The sequence below is a fragment of the Mugil cephalus genome, chromosome 21 (assembly GCF_022458985.1).
Source record: "Mugil cephalus isolate CIBA_MC_2020 chromosome 21, CIBA_Mcephalus_1.1, whole genome shotgun sequence".
Taxonomy (NCBI): Eukaryota; Metazoa; Chordata; class Actinopteri; order Mugiliformes; family Mugilidae; genus Mugil; species Mugil cephalus.
The window spans coordinates 1,670,618-1,694,974 of record NC_061790.1 but is presented as its reverse complement, the minus strand read 5'-3'; the positions used below and the strand labels follow the sequence as shown (position 1 = coordinate 1,694,974).

The following is a 24,357-nucleotide window of genomic DNA, read 5'->3' as shown; positions in this document are numbered from 1 at the left end:
ATTTGGAGAGCTCAGCGTTTTCCTTTCTTTTCTTTTTTTTTTCCCCTCTTCACTAACTGAAGATCTGTATCAATTGGGAAAAAACGGAGTTATTCCCTAAATATATATCTGGATCTAATGTGTTGTGATAATTATCACGTTGTGGAAACATGGAGCCTCAGTCTTTCCAGCGTCTGTACGCGCTGTCGCCTACTGTTCAAAGGCCCAACGTTATAATTTCATTACACTCTTCTTCCATCGTTTATTTCCAGAGATGTGCAGTCACACAGCTGTGTGCATGTACTCTGATTATCAGATACATGGTCTTATACTCTGATTATCAGATACATGGTCATATACTCTGATTATCAGATACATGGTCGTATACTCTGATTATCAGATACATGGTCATCTACTCTGATTATCAGATACATGGTCACATACTCTGATTATTAGATACATGCTTTGCTGTTTGCTGGGGCAGAAAGAAAACGAGTCAGCGAAACACATGTATGTTCTGGATTTAACATCTGTTCAACAACCACTTTCAGAGTAAACACATTGTCGTAAAGTGAAGTCATTTTACTTTTTATTTTTAATTCAAGCTCTTATAGGAAAATACATTCATAACTGTTTCCACATGTGATTTTTCTTTTATATCATATATGATACATCAGACTTTTACTAACTTTTATTTAAAATTTTAGAGCAAATTAAAAATGCACTTTGTTGTGTTAGGAGCATTTATTTTGGTTTAACCCATTTATTTGACTTTTCTGTCCTTGTTTAGACAAACATTAATGCATATTAAGATGTCATTTTAATTTTAAATTAGTTTTAATTTTAAAAATCGGCTTAGTGTCAGGCATAATGTAGACAGCACCCTGAAATGTATTATATTTAATAAACTGTCGACATGATTTTACGATAACCTCATATGTAAAGTAATTATAGGTTGATTCAATAAAGTAAATATTCAATATTCAGAAAGTACGAGCAGAACAATTATCCACAGTTTGTCCAAAAGGTTTGTTTCTGCTTCCAATATCCTCAAATACGCATTTTCCAACAAATATATTAAGACCTGATTCTGTTTTAAAGCATCAGATGAAACCAGGGACTAAATCTGTGCATTAAAAATGTTTTCCTCCTGGTTTAACTGAAAACAGAGCCATAAAAATATGATGTTAAAAAAAGGCTTTTATAAGAGTTTTATAATACTCAGGGTTCATAAAACCCACAAGAAACCACAACATTGAACTTATTTTAAAGATAAAAACATCAAAATGTAGAATATGAGCGTCTCATGATGACTCAGCGAAGGCTGGACTCAAGTCACCATCTGATGAAGTAAAGATGTCCAATAAACGACAATGGAGTGATTTCCTCTCGGTGCTGCTGTGTTGGCTCAGTCGACCCTGACAACTTTTATGTCTTTCCTCTTTCATGTGTCCTCTGTCCTCACTAATGAAGGCGAAACGTCTTAAAATATCCTCAGAAAAAAGCAAAGTGCGTTGAGTCTGGACGGCTCCTCACACATGTTTATGCCGTCGTCTCTGCCCTTTATAGCTGTGGTGAGATGTTTGACTCCGTTGTCCACTCGACAGCCTTTTAATAGTTTCCATTTTAAAAGATAATTTGATCTGCCAGCACATCCAAAGGCTTCCTTTGTTTTAAGGGAAAGATGAATTTAAAGAAAAAAACTGACAAATACTGGAAAGAACATTTGAGGAACTCGGCCAGCAGCGCTCGCAGTTGACTTTTAAAACATCTGGGAGGAAATCTGGGGGTGTTTTGGTAAAATATCAATATTTATCTCATTTTAATATGTGTTTAAATGAGCAACATTTTTTAAAAAATACCTCCGCTTGTTGTCTCCAGAGGTGGGCCCTCCTAAAAACCTCGTCACCAGCGACGTAACCGACTCCAGCTTCGTGGCGTCCTGGACGGCCGCCCCCGGGGACGTGGACGCGTATCGGCTTCGATGGAAGTCGCTCTTCTCCTCAGAGGCCGGAGAAAAAACGGTGCCGGGGGACGTGATCAGCGCCGTGTTGGACGACCTGAGTCCGGAGACGATTTACCAGGTCTCAGTGGTCGCAGCCTATGGGGACAAAGACAGCGACCCCCTCACTGGACAGGAAACCACCGACGGTAAGAAACAGAATCTGTCTCTTCAAAATATAAACAAATAAATACAAGAAGAACGAGCCCTAAGAGAAATGTGTTCAAAATGAATCAAATAAATCAATAATTCTAAATAAATGCTAGTTAATATCCAGCTTTTAGCTGACTTGCATTTGTCTGTGATTCGGCTGTGCTTGGTCCATCCCATGGGACCTGATTCTGCCGGGCCAATCACATCATTTGGGGGGCGGGGCTTAATGTGGTGATGGACAGAAGAGTAACAGTAGTCGTACATGTCATCTGTGGGACATATGAGTCTAAAGATGGACATTTATGAGCTGTTGTGTAATTAAACACAGGAGACGAACCATGTGCCTACATGGAGTGTTGATAAAGACAATGAGGATGTTCATTGTTTTCTTCTAATTGTGTTCACGCGGCTCTGAAAGTTTTCCACATCCCCTCCCAACACGTCCTAGAAGTCAGAAATATCAAAAATATCTGTTTGGGTTTAGTAGTTTAGCTGGAGTCCGCTGGGAACCGGTTCTGATTCCAGGAAAGATCTGCAGGACCAATGAGATTGTTTGGGCGGGGCTTAATGTAACATAACTGATTGGCTCTGATTGGTTGGAGGATTAGAGGCACAACCCATAATGAAACCCAGATGAGCTGGGAACCGGTCTGAGTAGAACACGTAGATCCATTGATCCAGTTGGACAGTAGTTATGAGATGAAGATGAAGATCCACAAATAATCCAAAATAAAAGAAACAATAACAGTGACTTTGGCTATAATAATACATACATGTCTACATACATATACACCACATACAGTATGTTTATCTATACATATACATATATCACACTATATACACAGGACGTACTATAATAAATCATCCTGGATTATTTTCAGTCTGTGATTCAGAGTGAAACCGACATTTGGTTTTTGTTGTGTTGTGTTCTCAGTGTGTCTGGTCCTGTGACAGACGTTAAGACACTTCTCTGTCTATACGCACTCATGGGAAATCACAGTGACATGCCGACAAACGTCCACACATTATAACGCGCCGTTCCTCCGTGCGTCCTTCCAGCAGCACCACAGCATCTCCTGCTTCGCTAGATTTGTTCAAATCCATCAGCACGTTTAAAAGTTGGACGCAACATTGTTTTTTCCAGCAGTAAAAATCCTCCGGAGTGAAATCAAGTAGTTTGAGAGACTTCACTAGGGATCATTAAATGTACACATTATTCCATTGCTAAGCTTTCTTAATCACTTGCAGAACCATTGGAATGAGCCGACTTCATTTTACGGGCCTTCGTTGTTTCGGGCTAAAAGCACAATGTGGTTATCATTTCCTCTGGATTGATCACTTGTGGGTAAAAGCCTAATTCATAACCAATTAGTTTTGGCGTAGAGTGGATGGTGTTGCTCAATGTTCATGCCTGAAGTTTTGAATACAGAACAAATACAAACAATACAGGGAAGGAGATGGTTGATTGAAGCTTTAAACGGACTCTTTGGTTCCAGCCTCCGCTGCTGGAAAAACGCTGAGGGTGTCGGACGAGACCGAGCGAACCATGAGGGTCACGTGGACCCGAGCGCCGGGAAAGGTGGTCAACTACCGGCTGAAATATGGGCCGACCCGCGGCGGCGCCAAAGACCTCGTCCTGAAGATCCCCGCCACGTCCACGTCCACCGTCATGAAGCGTCTGCAGCCCGCGACCAGCTACAACATCACCGTTCTACCCATCTACAAACGCGGGGAAGGAAAAGCAAGGCAAGGAGTAGGAACGACACGTACGTTGGTCCATAATTCAACCCTCTGAGACACAGTACACTGCAGAAACACGTTCCATCTTAACCAAGACGCTTAAACCTGTGCTCAGTCTAAAGATGTCTCACTTTCATACATCCCATTGGAAACTCTCAAGTTTTCTCCTACTGGTCCCATAAACTACATATTCAAAAGTCCTGCTTATCCAGAGTCAGTGAGGTCAACTTTGTTCAGCTCAGAGGCTGGAAATGCCAAATGTCAAATTAGGGAAATAATAGTGTTAAATGTTAAATTATTATCATTATTATTTTTCTTTTGGTTTATTGTACTGTTGCAGAATCTGATCTGGGTCCAATCTGGCCACAGGATGAATTGGCAAAGTGTGAAAATGACCTAGAACGCTGCAGTTTTTCAATAAAAGTAACTGTTCAATAAATTATTTTAAGAAATTTTTAGGTTGCTGATAAAAGCTTTTGAAAAGGACCAGTTCATTAAATGTGTTCTGACCCGATTGACATTAAATTGAGCTGTATGTGCCCCCTGAACCTAAATGAATTTGACCCCATGGTTTTAGTGGTATGATGTGTGACCCTGATCAGATCCTCTAATCATAGGACCAGTATAAGATGCACTGACCTCCTCCTCATAGTGTCCCAGCTGTTTTCTCTGATTGTCACTGTTGCGAAAGAAGTGGAAACCGCTGGCTTGATTTATGACTTTATCACTCGATTCAAGAAAAAAACTTACTGCAGGTCATACAGCCTTGGAAGCAAACAGGATTATATCATCCAAATTGTAGATTTCTGTTTTTCCACTCCCCCTCCTGCCTCCTGAAAAATCATCTTGATTTAGTGACTGACTTCAAGTTTAAGCAACCTGTTAAGATGAGTTCTCCTCACACCTGCAGAGACACGGCACCTTTAAAACCACCAAAACACACGCTCAATCACACGCTAGCTACTAACCACACAGCATGAACACTGGGCTTCTTAACGGTTCACACCGGGTTCAAGGAATTGTATTATGGACTAATGAGAAAGTGGCTTGAATGTGGCGTGGCTGATCTTTAAAACCTTTGCCAAGAGTTGCAGTTGTGTCGAGGTTTAGCTCTGGACGAGTTTGTCCTCAAGTTCCTGCTCGGGTTCTTCCCTTTCAGTGTCTCCCTACAAGGCCCCCAGGAACCTCCAGACCTCCGAGCCCACCAGGAACAGCTTCAGGGTGTCCTGGGACGCCGCCCCCGGAGACGTCCGGGGCTACAAAGTCACCTTTCACCCCACGGGGGACGACGTGGACCTGGGGGAACTCATGGTCGGGCCCTATGATAATACAGTGGTTCTGGAGGAACTCAGGTACCTGCACTGACCTTTGTCAACACATCGACTGATATTCATGATCATTATATACATTCAGTGCCATTAGGTGTCAAGGATACAGCACACATACAAATAAATCAAATAGCTACCAAGCTATCTGTAGCCAACATGGCCGATCTCTGCCTGAATGACAACTAGGAACAGCTGTTTATTGTGTGTGTGGCATGACTTGTGGAGATGATCCAAATTTTAGAATAAGCTGTAAAGTATCTATCTCACTAGACAGACATCAGATTAGACTAGACTGGACTGGACTAGATTAGATTAGATTAGATTAGACTAGACTAGACTAGACTAGACTAGATTAGACTAGACTGGACTGGACTAGATTAGATTAGATTAGATTAGACTAGACTAGACTAGACTAGACTAGACAAGACTAGACTAGATTAGATTAGATTAGATTAGATTAGATTAGATTAGATTAGATTAGATTAGACTGGATTAGATTAGATTAGATTAGATTGGATTAGCCTGGATTAGGTTAGATTAGACTAGACTAGACTAAACTAGACTAGATTAGATTAGATTAGACTGGATTAGACTAGACTAGACTAGATTAGATTAGATTAGATTAGCTTGTATTAGGTTAGATTAGACTAGACTAGACTAGACTAGATTAGATTAGATTAGATTAGATTAGACTGGATTAGACTAGACTAGACTAGACTAGATTAGATTAGATTAGATTAGATTAGATTAGATTAGATTAGATTAGACTGGATTAGACTAGATTAGATTCGATTACATTAGACTGGATTAGACTAGACTAGACTAGATTATATTAGATTAGATTAGATTAGATTAGATTAGATTAGATTAGACTAGATTAGATTAGATTAGATTGCATTAGATTTGATTAGACTAGACTAGACTAGAGTAGACTAGATTAGATTAGACTGGACTGGACTGGACTAGACTGGATTAGATTCCTCTCCATTCCATCCGACTCAACTCAACTCAACTCGACTCGACTTGATTCATTTTAGCTTGGCTAGGCTAGACTAGATTAGATTAGGTTAGATTATATTAGATTAGATTAGATTAGATTAGATTAGATTAGATTAGATTCCTTTCGGTTTCATTCCATCCGACTCGATTCGACTCGACTCGACTCAGTTCTATTCAGTTTGCTTCAGCTATGCTAGGCTAGCTACATTAGATTAGGCTAGATTAGTCTAGACTAGATTTGATTTGATTCGATTTGTTTCGGTTCGATTCATGTTGTTCCCTCTTCGTTCCTCAGGGCAGGAACCAAATACTCTGTCTCGGTCTTTGGGATGTTTGATGGAGGCGAGAGTTTGCCTCTGGCAGGAGAGGAGAAGACGACGCTGTCTGACGACCCTGAGCCTCCTCCTGTGGATCCTTCTGGTAAAAGCTGATAATCACACCACACAGCAGCCTGCAGACCAGACGCTTCCTGATCGTCTCTAATTGGTCTAACATCCAAGCACCGGCTTGATTAGCCACAGAGCTGAATTATTCCCTGTCGAAGGGAATTAGTGTCAGTATCTGTGTGGGATCACAGACTCGGCGCAGATGATTGCGATTAGTATAAATGAATCGGAGCTGCTTGGCCTGCGTTTCCTCGACGCCCTCTTGTCTTGTGGAGAGCAACATAGAGCACAATGATCATGCTAATGTCAGAGACGTGCTGAGGCGTTGACACCAACACTCATAAAATGCCCAGTTGGACGTGTCCCACTGCTTCCTCCCAACACTCCAGCACAAAGTCCTGAAAGTAGACGGAGAGAAACAAATCTGAATCTGTTTATTTAGGACAATGGGCCAATATTACCTGCCTGTGTGTTTTCCTTATCTGCTGTGACTTCACAAAGGTTTGTAAAAGTTTCTAATCCCTGGGTTCCTCTGGGAGTGATGTTTGTTGGTGGACCACTCCTGTGGATTATCTGTGGCTTCCAGACTCTTTAGAGATGCTTGTGGAACCTTTTCCAGCCGGATGAGCAACAACAACTCTTTTTTTTGACTCAGTCTGAGACAAATCGCTGATTTATTTGCGAATAAACCAGGAACCGAGCCGCACCTGAGGCTCATCACATTGATTGGAAACACTTCTCGACCTTGAAATTAACTTGGACTCCTCGAGGTGCAAGTCTCTGATATGTAATATTGGCTCAGTTTCCTGGATAAACAAATGTACAAGTGTAGTGTTTCTGTTCCATGTGTTTGATTAGGTTTCTCTTTGTCGACTCTCAGGACTTTTCAGGAAAATCCACTGAACTTTCGAGTCTTTTTTGTGCAGAAACGAATGAAACTGTGAAGCAGCGCTGTGCTCGCTGTGATGTCCTGACCTTTGGTGGCTTCCCCATGTGTCTTCATTAGCCTCATAGATTTACTACCGCGCTCAGCGTCTGCTGGCCAAATGTTTCTCGAGTCATGCAAACGAAGATATAACCCCCCCCCCCCCTTTTTTTTTTTCATCTGGAATTACAGAAATCAGCTCTGCTTGCAATTAAAACCCAGAGGTTTTAGCTGCTTCAGGCAGCGAGGAAAATGTTGTGCTTCTCATAAGACCTGGACACGGCGACCGTCCGCCCAGCGAGATGTTCCACCATGAGAGGTTCCACTGTGAGATCCTCGTTTATTGGAGCAGGCTTCAGTCCAGACGTCCTGACAGGTCCATATGCTCTGGAACAGACGCTTCATGTGCTGCTCATTTTCATTGGCCTCTGAGTCCTTTAGTCCTTTTTAAATCCTCGGCTTTGATCAAAGTGGCTGAACTTCACAGCCAAGAGAGAGAAATCCAGCAACTTTCCATTATCATTATTATTATTATTATTATTATTATTAAATTACATGTTATGATTCCAGCTAGAAGAAAATTTGACGGAAATTAAAACAGATAGAAGTTGGATTTCAAGGCCGTGGGCTGTGACTGGTAGTAACAGCTGCTAAATGATGACGCCACATTTATAATTAAAAACAAAGCTTTAAAAACGCTACAGAGACTTATTCTCACTCAAAATTGTTACCATATGTAAACGCGCAGAAATCATAGTTTAACCAACTAATCTCAGCTCCACATCGAGATGATTTCTGAGTTTTCAGGAGCTTCTGTTCCTCGAGCGGAAACTTAGCACAGTTAACACATGGAAAAGCTCGAGTCAAGAAGAAATGCTGGTGACTGCGTATGAAACTAAAAGATAAATAGTAAAAAATCATAAAAAACTCAATTCTAAACTACAGTTAAACTTATATGAATGTCACTTGTTTCATTTGGTTGAATAAAAAACATGTTTATAGAGAAAATAAGGATTTAAATTCCATATTTCTTTAAATAATGACAATATTTAAGCATTTTCAAGTAATAAAGACACTTTAAAACTTCTGACTTAAACTTCAGTTTCATGTAGATTATCACTGTACTCATGAAGTCGACTCAGTCATGAAATACAAACTGGATCTTTTAATCCAATGCATGTAAATCAATGGGGAAAAAAAGCAAACGTCAAACTGGTGCAACATCTGCGCGTTTTTGAAATTTCGAAAAAATAACTTGAGGCTTGAGCGTCGACTGGCCTGAACTCGAGTGCAACAACAGTTCAGAATTCGAGCAGGACACCGGTGATTTATTCCCGGCTGTCAGACTGAGCTGGATATTTATTTGCTCGTACTCAGAAACACTGGATCGAGTCGCCGTGTGCAGAAGAAGGAGCTGCCTCCGTTTGTGACATTCTCGTTTATTCTCGTTTATTCTCGTTTATTCTCGTTCACCGGCGCTTCTCAAACTCTGAGCGTCTGTTTCTGCAGCCTGCTGAAAAGAAAACACACAAACATCCATTGTCTCCTGACATGTTTTCAGTTGCACGACCAGCGCCCTGGTTTTTAATCTGTGGGCGTGTCGTCCCGGACGACCGGACGAGCGGCCATTTTTCACCCCTACAGGTGCCTGCAGCAGGAATGTGCAATAACAGCCGCCGAACCGAAGGCCCTCGTATATCACGGTGTCAAAGAGGCCTGAAAAGACCACGGGGCGGCTTCACTGCTGGATAAAAAAAACAGACGACACCGGGAGGAAAAAGACCCACAAGCTGTTACGCAACCTGCTCCCAGAGCCAATGATTTGTGTTATGTAATGCTCTGTAAAACAAACATCTGTACGACCGTGGTTGTTTTGTCATGTTCTCCTCAGTTCTGTCTCTTTTCCGACACCTCTGTTCTTCTTCTCTGGTCTTGTTGATGGTTGATGTGTGATGGGCGGGGCTCCCGTTACGTACCAGGTGCACGGTTAACTTCCTGCTCGCCTCTTCCTGCAGACACTCAGTGTAAGACCTCAGCCAAGGCCGACATCGTGCTGCTGGTCGACGGCTCCTGGAGCATCGGCCGCATCAACTTCAAGACCGTCCGCAACTTCATCTCTCGCATGGTCAGCGTGTTCGACATCGGCCCCGACAATGTCCAGATCGGTAACGCAACAGATCAAACGCGTTTGCATTTAGACGTCCGGTGGCAAATACTGGTGTTTCTTTGGTTTGACGCGGTGCCTCCTCCTTCTTACTTCCTGCAGCTCTGACTCAGTACAGCGGTGACCCGAAAACTGAGTGGCACCTGAACGCCCACGCCACCAAAAAGTCCCTGCTGGACGCCGTGGGCAACCTGCCGTACAAAGGAGGGAACACCATGACAGGTCAGAGGTCAAGTCCTCAACATGAAGCCGAAGTCCTGAGGTTAAGGGGAGTTTTCACTCATTCATGGAGTAAAAGTAAAAGCAGAGGGTGGAGGTGGTCGACCAGGGAAGCAAACTCACGCTAACCTTTTTCAGACAATTTTAAACAAATCTTTTCCACAGTAAAGGTGATATTATTCTGTTTATTTGGCTTAAGGGTTCAGAACACAGCTAAATACACCATTTATTGAAGTGCTTTGCTTTGGTTTTATCCTGCATTAAATCACAGAACTCAAACTCAAGCAAAGCTCGCTGTCGTGCAGGTCTGGCCCTGAACTTCATCCTGGAGAACAACTTCAACCCCAACGTGGGGCTGAGGTCGGACGCGCGGAAGATCGGCGTCCTGATCACTGACGGAAAGTCCCAGGACGAAATCATCTTCAACTCGCAGAAGCTGAGAGACAGCGGCATCGAGCTCTACGCTATCGGTGAGCGAGCGCTTCGTTTGAGACGAGAGACGTTCACGGAGACGTTTCTGTTTGGAGGAACGTTACTGACGCCACCTCCTCCTCTCAGGTGTGAAGAACGCCGACGAGAACGAGCTCAGGTCCATCGCCACCGACCCGGACGAGATCCACATGTACAACGTCAACGACTTCCAGTTCATGATGGACATCGTGGACGACCTCACCGTCAACCTGTGCAACAGCGTCAAGGGCTCAGGTAGGAAACACAAACTACAGCCAGACACATGGATCAGGACGATGATGTGATGATGCGTTTCACAAAGAAATCTTTTAAATGCATCTGCATGAAAAATGGATCCTCCAGCTCCGACCAGTCACAGAAACTAAATACCTGACAAATTCTTCTATTGCTGTCAGTGGTCTGTCAGATTAAGCCCCGCCCTCAAGCAATCTGATTGGCCGGACAGATCTTTGCAACTTTCATCCACATTACCTGCTTCGGGCTATAATCTACCAAATATAGGTTGTTATAAAGAGAAAAAGAGACAGAAGACAGTGAAACTTAATTAATGTTTTACATTTATTTATTTCCAAGTGGCTTTACCCAACTACTCCACAAATCTAGTCTTTTTTTTAGCCAAGTAAAACTAAAAATGTGATCTTGTTGGACAAATAGCGGTGCTTCTAACTTAGATTTATATTTCACTAGTTTCTTTGTTTGATTAAAACAAGAGTTTATTACAATTATGTTGTAAATATCATGTCGACATTTGACATCCACTTTAAATACTGACGATAATTAATGGAAATAAATGGATAAATTAGCATTTATGAAGACATTTGTTATAAGGTTCAGGTAGTTAGTTCCTGATTGTTTTTACTGTCATCATTTCCATTAAGATTCCCTTTAACGTGCACATTCTTACTCCTATGAAAGTAAATGATTTAGATTTATTTTCTGGACGGGACTCGGTTCAGGATGCAGCTCCTTTCCTGACTGAATCTGTGCCTCTTGCATATTCTCTGAATACCTAGTCAGATTTACACCTTCAGTAATTACTGGTGCTGGAGGTCAGATGGAAACTTTGCCGCTTCAGAAAGTTCTGCTTTTCCGGAATTTGCAAAACCACAGTTTTCAGGACAGACAACCATACATTTCTGGGCTTTTACTGCAGCTTTTTATTTGGCTTTTCAGGTGGTCGACGGCATGAAAGTCGCCGAGCGCATGAAAGAGGACGTAACTCTTAAGCAGAGGTGAACTTCCTGGTGCAGCTGCTTTTAGCTCGTATAAAAGATAAGAGGCTAATGAGCAGGGACAAGTAGAGAGACGGGATTGGCAGCAGTGTTTTATTACTCACAAATCAATTCTTCCTTCCAAAGCAGAAAAGCTGAAGATCAACTTGACTGAAATGATGAAGTTGTGGGTAGATTTCAGTCTCAATTATTAATGATCATCTAAAGATGTTGCAGCCCAGAATCCAAGAGTCTGATGGAGGCGTCCACATTCGGCCTGTAAATCACTTTTAGGAGCCAAAGCAGAAAAACATTTTACGGCTGCAGAAAAGCGACTTTAAGCGGAGATATACGGCCGTGCAGAAACAGATTTGTGGCGTCAGGGTTCACATGTGAAATACTTCTGACGTGCTGAGTCACATTCGGACCTTTTTTTTTCCGTTTCAGCCACTGAACTGGAGGCGCCGACCGACCTGGTGACCTCGGAGGTGACGCACCGCTCCTTCCGCGCCACCTGGACCGGCCCCGACGGCCCCGTGGACAAATACCGCCTCACCTACGTGATGGTGTCCGGGGGACCCACCATGGAGGTGAGACGACCCCCAACACGTCCCCGAACCCGAGTACGAGACGTCTGGTCGTTAAAAAGATCCTAGGACCTGATCTGAACTAGAACCAGGACATGACGTCACTCTGAGGATGGAAGCTTCTAGGGTTCAGTTCTTCTTCCTCTACCTCCTCCCTCCATCATCCCTCTACCTTGTTTCCTTCTTTCTTCCCTCTTTGATTCCTTCCTTCCTTCCTTCCTTCCTTCCTTCCTTCCTTCCTTCCTTCCTTCTTTCATTAACACCTTCTTTCTTTCTTCCTTTCTTGCTTCCTTCCATCCTCTCCCCCCTTCTTTCCTCTATCCTTCATTCCTTCCCTACTTACTACCTTGTTCCCTTCCTCCCTTCTTTCCTTCTTTCCTTCCTTCCTCCCTCCCCTACTTCCTTCCTTCCTCCCCTCCTTCCTTCCTTCTTTCATTAATACCTTCTTTCTTCCTTCCTTTCTTGCTTTCTTCCATCCTCTCCCCTACCTTGTTTCCTTTCTTTCCTCTATCTTCATTCCTTCCCTACTTACTACCTTGTTCCCTTCCTCCCTTCTTTCCTTCCTTCCTCCCTCCCCTACTTCCTTCCTTCCTTCCTTCCTCCCTTCTTTCCTTCCTTCCTCCTTCCCCTACTTCCTTCCTTCCTTCCTCATCTCCTTCCAGGTTTCAGGTCTAATCTGAGTTTTTGTCTCTAAAATGAATCAGAACTTACCATGTGAGAGTCTTTCCATTTGTCCCAGACATAGAAACTGCATCGATGCTCTTTATTTTTAGGTTTTATCTATTTATTTATTTTATTTAGAGCATTTGCTTGAATAGCGTTAAATAAAGCACAGAGTCGGTCACTATTTCCAGAGATCTCTCCCTAAAATAACTCAGTGAAGTCTCTAAAATAACTGCACACCTTGAACACATTCCTCGCCTCTGTGATAAAGACAGAGGAGAGTTTCTCTTTGTGTTTTTCTCACATTCCCGGCCTGGTTCTGATATAAAACGCTGCTTATATCATCGTTGTTTGATTCGACTGTTCCAGGTTTAAATGGTCAAAAGACTGGAGATAATTGATCCATTTCACAGAAACTCCACCAGAAGAATCTGCTCTGTTGTGTTTTCCATGTGTTCGTGCTGAATCTCTCATTAATTCCTTTTGGCTCCGATTAGACCGGGTTTAAACGGGACCAGATAGCTCTTCTGTCGGGTTTAGATCTGTGAGGTTTACAGCTTCCTATCAATTTAGATAATGACAGGTTGTCAGATACACAAAAACAGATTAATTGCCACTTAAATCCACCCCCCCACCACCAAACCCCTGCAGCTGTTTAATCACCAGGTATTTTCCTGGTCCTGTCTGGTAAATGACTCGTGGGTGTGTTTCCAAACCAAGTCTGGATTTTATTCAAAATCCTGATTTTCTTGGCCCTCGGCGACAAAAATCTGGATCCCAGTTGCTTTTTTTGAACCTGTATCGAGTTTACACTTAACCTCCTGTCAGGCCTGTCTCTAAAAACAAACAGCACTGGGCCTTTTCCATTCCTTCAGCTTTGTCTTTACCCTTATCAGAGTCTGGTTTCTGCTGGATCCGCTTAGCTTAGCATCACAAGTTCTCTCTGCTGCAGCGAGCGATTCCTGAGTTAGCATAGCAACGGAGCACGGATCATTGCATAAAGCAATGACACAGGAATAGAGATTAGTAATGAATATGCTGTCGTTCCCAGCAGCTTGTGATAGTTTCATCTGAACAGATGTGAGTTAAATCCCCATTAGCCTAAACAAGCTAGCGTTAGCCTCTGCAGACGTTGCGTTTGGAGCTTCAGACGCAGCTGCAACGTTTCAGGACGTGGATATTTAATGATATGTCGTTAACGTTAAGTTTACAGCTTGAATTCTGCGAACAGATCTGGATGTTTAAACTGCAGCAGCGATGCAGTGTTTTACATTTTCCAATCACAACACAAACGCCAGAACTCTGCTCACTCCATCCTGCTGCACGTCCGCTAGCAAAATGATTTATTTGTACGATCGAGTCCTGTAAGAGAAGCTAAAGTTAAAGTCTTATGTAATAACCTGAAATCCACATGGTGTCTGCCATTTCTAGAGCTACTTTACGTAAAAAAACATCTGTGGTCTCAGGATTGTTTAATCATTCTTCTTTACATTATCTCATCCAGCACATCTGCTCCAGCTACCAAAGAAGCCTTTAGCCTCAAAGCTTTTTCTAAATATTAGACATTTTTCCGCTGGTTTCTGATAGAAGTCAGCTTGTTTTGAGCGCCTCCATCAGGCAGGATGCTACATTAAAATAAAACAAACTAAGCTTCATTTTTGAGAAGACTTGATTTCCATTGGAAGAGGCTGAGCTTAATCAGTTGCAGACACAAATAACTTGAGAAGATTGAGATGTTTTCAGCCGCCTCCTGCTCCGCTCTGCAGCCCCTTTGTGTTTGGGATTGATTCTTCAGCTGGAACGTGACACAGTTTATAGCAGCCAAGCTGAACGTCCCAAACCAGGACTTTCCCCCGGCTCATAAACGCAGCACGACAGTTTCAGCTGCGCAGACTTTAATTATCTGTGCATTCAGTCGCTACGTTGGTCTGAACAAGCTAGCATTAGCTTGTGTGGACGTTGTGTGAGGTTTCAGGATGTGGACGTCACTTCATGCACCTCTGACTGTGTTTTAGCTGCTATTTAATAATGTTTGAGAGGATTTAAATACCATTAGCCAAGACAGGTCGGTGCTAACTTCCCATTAGCACATGCATGAGCTTGTTTGTGTAGTTGTTTCCTGAAAACCACAGAGAACAGAGTGATCATCTGTCCGCTGTGGTTCCAGATGCTGGTCGACGGCACGGTGACGTCCGTGGTGCTGGAAGGCCTGAGCCCTCTGACCGAGTACCTGGTCAACGTCTACTCTGTGGTCGGCGAGGAGAGTAGCGAACCCCTGAAGGGCACCGAGACCACGCGTGAGTCCCTTCACCTCTTTCAGCTTCTTCCTCCAAACATCAAAACTCAGGATTAATAGAGGAGGAATTACAGGCAACAAGGGGGTAAAAAATAAAAGTACTGTAAGGTAGATAAATATGTTACATGCGATGCAAACAGATATAGTATATGAGTATATGTATGAAACAATATCTGTTTTAAATATCTGACAGATGTAATTTTCCAGAACTATAACTTATTGAATATGTCACACTGTCTAAAAATATATCGTAGCATCATCTCTGGTGTTTTGTGGTCGTTTCGTAAAAGCTGGTTATTCCATTCACGGGTCCAATGTCTCAGTTTGGACGTCTTAAATGAATCATCTGATCTGAGCTGGAGAACCGTCCCATGATGCAATGCTCTGAGCGCATGTCAGTCTGCACCATTCGACACCGTTAAAGGGTTATTTTACGAGCCCTGCGGCCTCCGCGTATATCTTAAACAAACAGATATAATTTAACGACGTGTTAAGTGCACGTCTCTAAGTGCTTTTATTTGCTCATTTGTCCTTTAATGTTTTGCTTTATTCGTAGTGAAATGTGCGAATTGTTCTGTAGTCGTCCAGTCGGACGGCAGCCAGCCGCCATTAGATCACTGTGGCTTCGTTTACGGTCACTAACTCTCAGTCAGGACATGGTGTCCATCTTGAAGCGCTGCCTTTCCGTCTGACTCAAACTCAGACTCGTTCAAAGTGTCTGAGCTGTTGGTGAGAGTGGTGATATCCTTTATTGATCTCACTGGCACAGATAGGACTCACTGTTTAAAACCACGCTCTTAAAAAGCCCAAACCACATGTTTATGGTGTTGAAATGGTTCATCCACCCACTGCTTTCTCTGTCAGTTCCCATACTTAGTGCCATGCCCTGTTAGGGTGTTATGTTAGCATCATATTAGCGTCATTGCCCGCTAGTTGATGCTAACTAGCATCTGAAAAAAAGACTAAAATCTCTTCTGTCCCCGACCTTATTTAAATCGAGTTCACAGAACACAACTCATTTAGGTGTTTCCAGTGTTTCCATTACAATATTCAAGAGGTCAAAAATCCCCAGAAACGCGTGTGAACCTGGTTTTTCCTAATCTCTGAAGAACCATTGAAGAAAGCAGGTTCCTTGTTTACTTGTTGCCTTAGAAATCAAACAAGCCCATAAAAATATCCCTTAAAACCAGAAGCCTGACCTTAACTATATGATCTCTCTGGGACATCCCGGGATTTAAAAGCTTTTACTGCTTGTCTGTTTGCATCATTATTCTCTTTTTGTGCCAAAACCTCCTCCAAATATTTTACTGCGTGTACAGTTTCCAGTAGTTTGTCTTCTTCAGACAATCCTGAAATTGTTGTAACGACCAGTAGCTAATTGACGGGAGGCTGCAGAGCAGCAGGTCGCCTGGTAATCTGGGTTTTGTCGTCGTCCTCTTAGTGCCGCTGCCGTCGGTGAGGAACCTGAAGGTCTACGACGAGACCACGACCACCATGACGGTGAGCTGGGACGAGGCGGCCGGTGCCACGGGCTTCATGCTGCTCTACAAACCCGTCAGTGGCGCTGACGCCGAGAAAGAGGTAAAGTGGTGAAACGCAGTGTGAGGACTTTGGTTTGTCGAATGAGTCGGTCGTGAGATGAGTGATCTCAGTGAACAGCTGTAAGTAATGTATGTCAGTTCCCATCTGGTGTTGGGATGCGTTGCGTGTGTCTGGAGTGACCACTTGTGATTGGATCCCACTGCCAAACACAAAGCGCCCCAGGCCGCCTCCCAACGTAGCACGAACCGTTGGATCTTAATGCGCTTTGGGTTAGTTCACATCTGTGCTTGTGATCAGATCACCCAAGACGCATGAGCTCCACGAGCATTAGATGTTTCCCCTGTTCGCTTAAACTACAACAGGCACAGCGCTCAAACTCTCTCCTCCGGGTAAAATAATTCAACCATGTGTCTACAAAACTTTTGAAATATAAGCTTTTTTAACCTCCTGAGCTTTTGTTTGCTATGCATTTTTAATTCCTCCGCGGTATTTGGCATCAGTCGCACCTAAGACGTATAAAAACTAAACATCGAGCAAAGACAGAACAACGAAGTCCCAACGTCCTCAAACGAGTACTTGCTAATTAGTGACGTTGTAGCTCGTTGCTGTTTTGTTAAATTTGCGGATCATGTCAAACTAGAAACATTAACAACAATAAATGGGGTTTTGTTCGTCGTCCCGTTTTGAATCCACCCACTATCATGTTTTTAACCGACCCTCTGCTGCCAATACATGGCAGACTGAAGCGTCCACTAACGAGGACAACGGGTTTAAATGAAGCAGAATGAGCTGCAGTAAAACCTAAAACTTAACGTCCCTGTGTGAGGACGCAGGGTCTCAGGAGGTTAAGAAAGCTGCAGAAATTTGGTTTTGTGTTTAATAAGATCTGCATCTTCGCCTGTTCCAGTTCCAGTTCTAGTTGGATTCACACCAAACAGCGGAAACCAATTCTTTATGTGCCTCCTTCATGGGAAAGGGACGATTCTTAGCTGCTGACACAAAGCTGGAAGCTCACTGCTTAATCTGCGTTCAGATTCCCCAAACACAGGAAAAACGTCCAAACGTACATGTTTACGTGCATAGTTATGGAAATATAGTGTTCTGCAGGGAATCTGTAATAAAATGAACGGTGACGACGTTAAATCTGTAGCATCCTTCTGCACATGTTCTCTTGGACTTTCTCTGAAACAATAAGCTGTGTCTCCTCTGCTGTGGAACCTGTAGGTTCGTGTTGGAGGAGACCAGACGAGCACCCAGCTGACGGAGCTGATTCCTGACACAGCGTACGGCATCACCATTTACGCGCTGTACGGCGAAGCTGCCAGCGACCCTCTGGAGGGGAACGGAGCCACCCGTACGTAACGCTTCACCATGCTGGTGTTAGATAGAGGCGTCCATAACTCTTCCTCTGGCGTCCAACGCATGAAACATTCACACATGTCACTGACCTGAGATGAAAACAGCCACACAGCTGTTCAAGACTCACCACATGTGACTGGGCCACATGGATCAAATTCTGGTCATGAAACGAGTTCTTTGTTTGGCTTCGTAAGTGCTTCTCCAATAATGAAAATGATTTGGACGCGGCGTTCGTCAGGTGACGAATGCGAGAGTTGTGGAAATGTGGTTTGGCCACGACACCAACATTAGCCCACAGCTCGTCCTGGTGTCACGCTCGAACATGACATTAGGATTTCATTAAGAGGCGTGTTTCAAACGATCCTAAGAGAAAAATACCTCCTCATCGACTGGTTAATCCTTAAACGTCAACGTTTTTCAGGTCAAAGACCCAAACTGACAGAGAGATTCAGTATATATACATGTATGTAAAATGTCTTATCAACCAAAGACTCTGTGACCCCATGTTGAAGACTTTATGCCTTAAGCCAGTCTGAGATTCTCAGGTGTCACTGTCCATCAGCACATTAAGCTCCGCCCACTCAACCTGATTGGCTAAGCAGATGTTTGCAGGAGCAGAATCAGTTCCCAGCGGAGAGACTCCAGAGCAGCTTTCCTCTGCAAACGTTTCTGAGGGCGGCTCAGAACCAGACCTCTGAAATGCATTAACGTGATCATCAAACTGTTTCGGAAGGATTTAAGTTCGAGATTTTAAGGATCCGCCTCAGAGGAAATGTACAAACGTCTGCGTGTTTGGAACAAAACCACTGTCGTGTTTTCTGCCTAATTTTAACCAGAACCTCCAACCTTTAAACTTTTTGTTTGTTTGAGGAAAGGTAAAAGCTTTAATAGAATTTAACAGTTTTATTTTCTTGTCAGCGATTGTTTTATAAGAGCTGGATCTCATCTCCCACATGCTGGAGTTTATATTTTGGACTGAGAACTTATAGATAGAAAACAGATGCACCGCAGAACCAAAAAAGACAAAGCAAACAGCAATCTGTTCCTGGCCCCATTACGTCTTTTAATGTTTCCACAAAAATACCGTCAGTGACGCTGGGATGTGAAATGCTTTTTGTTTATTCTCTTTAGTTCAGTCTGGAAGGTTAAAGCTTTGACTGTCGTCCCGTCCTGTTCTCCCTCAGTGCCCTTGGCTCCTGCAGGAGTCCTGAGAATCACCGACGTTACTCACAGCACCATGAAGCTGAACTGGGACGCTGCTCCCGGGGCCGTCCGCAAATACGTCATCACCTACAAACCAGAGGAGGGAGACCTGAAGGAGGTAAAGCCGGGGTTTCATCTGCCCCTAGTGTCTCTGATCAGTTAGAAGGGGATGAAAACAGTAACTTTAACCTCCTGAGACCCTGCGTCCTCATATGGGGACGTTAAGTTTTACTGTGGCAGCTTCTTCTGCTTCATTTAAATCCTCACGACTGGTGAAAAAAAAAAAAACATGACAAGAAACGTTTCATCGAATTCATTCTGCCGACGATCACATGACAAAAGAGCAAAAATGTAAAAAGCCTCATAAAATTTTACAGATGAAAATAGTTTATTTATGTTTTATTAACTTTTATGATGCAGACGTAACAACTTCCATCAATAGTAACGAGCTATAACTTGCATAGCTATAAAAAGCAAATACTTGTTTGAAGACGTTGGGAATTCATCATCGTTCACTTTTATATTTTGTTACGTACTGGTGACGTTATTATAATATATAGTGAAATAATCCACATAATGGCATCGTTTCTCCAAAAACTTCTTCCTGTTCAAAAATGATGCCTAGTTGTTATCGCTCTTAGGTCCGACTGGTCCCAAATTACGGAGAAATTAACAATATAAACTAAAGCTCAGGTCTCAGGAGGTTAAGGCCAAAAGTTTGTTTTATCGTCGTATTATGAATATATCTTTAGATTTTAGAAACTTATACGTTTCCTCTTAGAAACGTATGTCGGATGTTTTTGACAGTTTTCTGATCAGTACAGACTTGTTGCCTCAGTCGTCCAAAAAAGAAAAACAAGCTGAATAAAAGCAAATTGAACTTCAGATCCTCAAAAACCTACACGTCCTACAAACACGTTAGCCTGGTTTCAGCTTGTCTCACAATATTTGAGCTCATGACATTTCACAAGAACAGACGAGGCCTCGGTCTTTATCAGGAACATCTGTACCTGAAGTCTGTTAACAGCCAAACCTCACCTGTGAGTGGGAGCAGCATCCTCTGATTCATGAAGGCACCACCAAGGTTCATCTAAGCAGCATCCTCTGATTCAGCTGATTGTTGAGCTAACTGCTAATGGCTTCCATCATAATGGAGGAGTTGCACCTGAGCTACAGATGATTGTTGAGCTCCAACTCCCTCTGGTCCAGTAGTTTTACTTCCTGTTGGCTCCATGCACCATGTGAATGCTCCTGCAGCTTCTGTGAATGTCACTAGAGTTTTCTTTCTAAGAGGCAGGTTTAATGTTCCTGATCTGCAGCTAAGACAAAGATAGAGAAGACGTCGCCTGGTTGAGGCTGTGCAGGAGGAATCTGATCGTCTCTGTCAGCGAAGTGGAACTGGTTGAAGCAGAGATCTGTGGCAGGAATCAGCTGTTCCTCCGTCACCGTGTAAAAATGGGCTCAGATCAGTCACGAGGTCACTAGAAGGTGACTTTAACCAGCAGAGCGCTGAGGCCTGCGTGAAGGTGGCGGCGCAGTCGTGTCGTGAGTTGGCTGATGCTTATGAGAAAAGAAGTCTGCTGGCAGAGGAACGTCGCTGAGGCCGCCAGCCCAGCCTGACTGGATCATCCCAGCTCCGCTCTGTCCTCATAATTCCTCCCCGGGATGTCAGCGCAGGACAAACAGTCTGGGACAAATCTGCAGCTGAAAGGTGCCATCGGCAGACACCTGCGGGATGTTTCCAGGAAGTCGTGATGGATGACACGCACTAGCTCCACTCCTCTTAAGGATTACAGCTAAATGCTTGGAGTCGCCGCAGAAGAAGAGGCTGGATTGGTTCCTGCTGACTGCTGGGCTTTTTTCTTTTTTCACTGTGGACGTTACGCAACTCTAACCCTGAAATGGAAAACCCAAACTGCAGAGACGTGTCAGCGTTCTCAAAGCCTGCCTCCTTTTTTTTTTCCTTCACTTTCATCTGAGCTGAATATTTTAAATCCACATGTGAAACTCTAAAAAGCTCTGAAAAAGCTGGCGCTGCCACATCAGACTTTAACGTGGCTGATATGGAACGAGCATCAGGGTTCAACAAATTAAGCTCAAGATCCATTTAGTTATCAGCACATATCAAGATCTTGTTGGATTTCCAGCTTTAAAAGTCATGTCCATGAAACAATCATTTTTGAGTTTCTTTAATTCTTGTAACAAAGTTTGACCTGAGAGTTGAGAAGTTTAGGAGGCAGTGATGTATTTTCATGGGGATTATCACATGAACATGAAAGGAAGATGAATCAAACTGTGGTTATGGTGAAGGTGTGAGTGATACTATGTTTCGCCCCCTGCAGGTGGAAGTGAGCGGTGACGTCACGACTCTGCCTCTGACCGGCCTCATCTCTCAGACCGAGTACGACGTGGCCGTGACGCCAACGTACGACGAGGGACCCGGAAACACCATGCTAGGAAACGCCATCACAGGTCTGAACTCTCGGTCTTTATCCTGTTATTTAACCGGCAGAAGAGGCTCAAAACTCTTCTGATGCTGCTTTGTCTTCTTTGTCTTCTTTTCTTTCCTTGAGACACATGAAATCAAAGTAAAGGTCCGTTTCTCAGTGCAGGTTTTTATGAAAGGACCCACAGCAGAGACTCTAACTCTGTCGTCTTTCTTGTCTCCGTGCACAGATGTGGTTCCTGCTCCGAAGAACCTGAAGTTCTCGGAGGTGACCCAGACCTCGTTCAGAGCCACCTGGGAGCACGGGGCCCCCGACGTGGCCCTTTACCGCATCGGCTGGACCAAGAAGGGCGAGAACAACTACCAGTTTGTAAGTCAAGAACCAAAGAGACTGGTCCTTAAATTCTCCTTTTCCACCGTTTGTGTTTGGACTCAGTCCAGCGCCTCATTGAAACTAAAAGTCAGCCACAGGTTTCACTTCGCTTCAACCTGAAACTGGCTCCACATCAGTCGCACATGACTGAGAACTGTTCTTCAGCTTTATGGTAGATGGACTCGCTTCTTGTCAGAGTCAGAGTCTGGTAACACGGCATCTGGATTTCATTATGAGCCATTTTTCAAGCACTAGAAACAAAAAATCAAGTCCTCCGACCACTCAGAGACATTTAGCTGTGAACTAATTCAACTCCACGTCCCTTCTGTCCGTCGCCACATGAAGCCCCGCCCCCAAACGGTTTGATTGGCCCAGGAGACTGAGTCCCAAACTAACATTTAACAGCTAAAGTTCAGCTAAATGTGTGATTCCTGCGTCTTCTCCTGCTTCGACAGAACAAAAACAGACTGAGAACATTTGGAGCTAAACGAAGAGACTGGTGTTGATTTCATCCTATTCACAGATTTTTGTGTCGTACGTATGAATGTGAGGCCAGAGACGACGTTGAAGGGCCAGAAGAAGGAAACAAAGAGAACACTATTGCAGCTTTGTTTGAACTGGATGTCTTTACTTAAGTCCTGGCGTAGCCGCTAACTAAGCTCTGTGAGGTTTGGCAGTTTGAAGGCGTCCGTGAAGCCGTAATGGATCATTCTTAAAATGTTTCTTTCTTCAGATAAAATCTCAAACCACATTTCTGCTGAATGACAGATTTAACCGTCACTTAATCAAGCGTCGCGGTGGAGCGGCGGGTTTGCTGCAGGTGTGTCCGATCCCCCTTAGACCAAACTTTGATTTGATTCCTCAGTTTTTAATCAGAGGAAGGAAACTCTTTGCTGAGCTACAGGCGAAATTCACCGTCTGGACACGGATGAAGCAACTGAAACCAGATGTTTACTGTCGCTGCAGACGACGCCGCCGTCCAAGAAACATCGTTTGCTTTTTCAAGACATTATTATTATTGTTTATTTAGCTGCTAAAGAAAAAAGAAAGAAAGAAGGAAATTATAACAGAAATATAAAACAAATCCTACAGTAGAGTATTAGGGCCAAACCCTGAGGAAACATTAGAGGATCTAGATTTTTTTTTCCATCGTACTGATTCAGAAACAAAACTGGAAATTCTGAGAAAAAAGTCAAAATGTAATTTCAAGAAAAATAAATTAATTATGAGAGAAAAAAAAAGGTTGACAGTTGAGAGTAGACACTTAAACAAGCAGTTTTATAGGTCTTTAAATTGTATTTCAATTTTCTCTGAAAATTTCAACTTTTTTCTCAAATTTTTGACTTTTTTTCTGGAAATTAGACTTTTTCCTCTGAAAATGAAGTCATTCGTTAAATTTGTTTAACTTATAAAATTCACTGAAGAATTGTTGAACTGATTTTAATGTTTTACAGATGATTTCTAAACATTTTGAGTTCATTTAAATTTGCTTTAAAAATCAACTTAAAGAAACAAGGAAAATTAAATGAATTTAACGTTGTGGGAAGTTGAATATTGGACGTGGAGTCTAAAGCTCGGATGCACATAAACCATGTGACAACACGGAGAATAGATAAAGACGTTGAGGACGTTCATAGTTTTTTTACAAAGAAACTGTCATTGAAACAGCCGAGTTTTTCAAATCCTGTCTCTACACAGCTTACGCTCTAAAAAATTATATGTGGGGTTAGTAAGTACAGCTTAAAATTTAGAGATTTTATGAGAAGTTTGTTGTGTGTGTATATAATGTATTATAATGAGTTGATAACTTAATCAAATATGTTGTATCTTGAGGTGTTTACTCGACGCTGGCCAAGTTAAAATAACTTAAAAGTTTTCATGGAAATTGTTTCATCAAATTTTTAGGTGGAGCCAGCGTGTTATTTTTTAGAGTGTAGAAGTAGAAGAAGCCTGAACTTTAAGGTTTTATTTGGGAAAGTTGATCTGGAGTCGATCCACTGGTTCTGCTCAGCCAATCAGATCCTTTCTACTGTTCTAATGATGCAAAGGTATTTTTATTCTCTGTATCAGCTGTAACACTAAATCATGATGAAACCCAGACGCAGTGTTACCAGACTCTGGTCCAGAAACATTTTGTCAGATAAGATTATCAAGATATTTTACATTTGTCTCTGACCAGTCACATCCTGACTAATGTCTAATGTCTTCAGAGAGAAGGCGACAGACTCATAGCAACGGTTCTAAGCTCGGATAAGGCTAAAAAAATGAAAGACAAATTAAAATAGACCCAGCAACTCCGTAAACAAACTAG

The 24,357-nt window shown here is 42.9% G+C and overlaps 1 protein-coding gene across 1 annotated transcript in view; it reads left to right on the top strand.

Annotated features, from left to right (window-relative positions):
- Window positions 1–24,357, top strand: part of LOC124998921 (collagen alpha-1(XII) chain-like) — a 94,782-nt gene that overhangs the window by 22,643 nt on the left and 47,782 nt on the right. Inside the window, exons 13-27 of the mRNA XM_047573558.1 lie at window positions 1,861–2,130; window positions 3,631–3,900; window positions 5,034–5,226; window positions 6,497–6,621; window positions 9,528–9,677; window positions 9,779–9,898; window positions 10,201–10,365; window positions 10,454–10,600; window positions 12,025–12,167; window positions 14,995–15,124; window positions 16,565–16,704; window positions 17,890–18,019; window positions 19,209–19,345; window positions 21,570–21,699; window positions 21,904–22,043. Coding sequence (XP_047429514.1) covers window positions 1,861–2,130; window positions 3,631–3,900; window positions 5,034–5,226; window positions 6,497–6,621; window positions 9,528–9,677; window positions 9,779–9,898; window positions 10,201–10,365; window positions 10,454–10,600; window positions 12,025–12,167; window positions 14,995–15,124; window positions 16,565–16,704; window positions 17,890–18,019; window positions 19,209–19,345; window positions 21,570–21,699; window positions 21,904–22,043 — 2,390 coding nt within the window. The remainder of the gene's footprint in view (window positions 1–1,860; window positions 2,131–3,630; window positions 3,901–5,033; window positions 5,227–6,496; window positions 6,622–9,527; window positions 9,678–9,778; window positions 9,899–10,200; window positions 10,366–10,453; window positions 10,601–12,024; window positions 12,168–14,994; window positions 15,125–16,564; window positions 16,705–17,889; window positions 18,020–19,208; window positions 19,346–21,569; window positions 21,700–21,903; window positions 22,044–24,357) is intronic.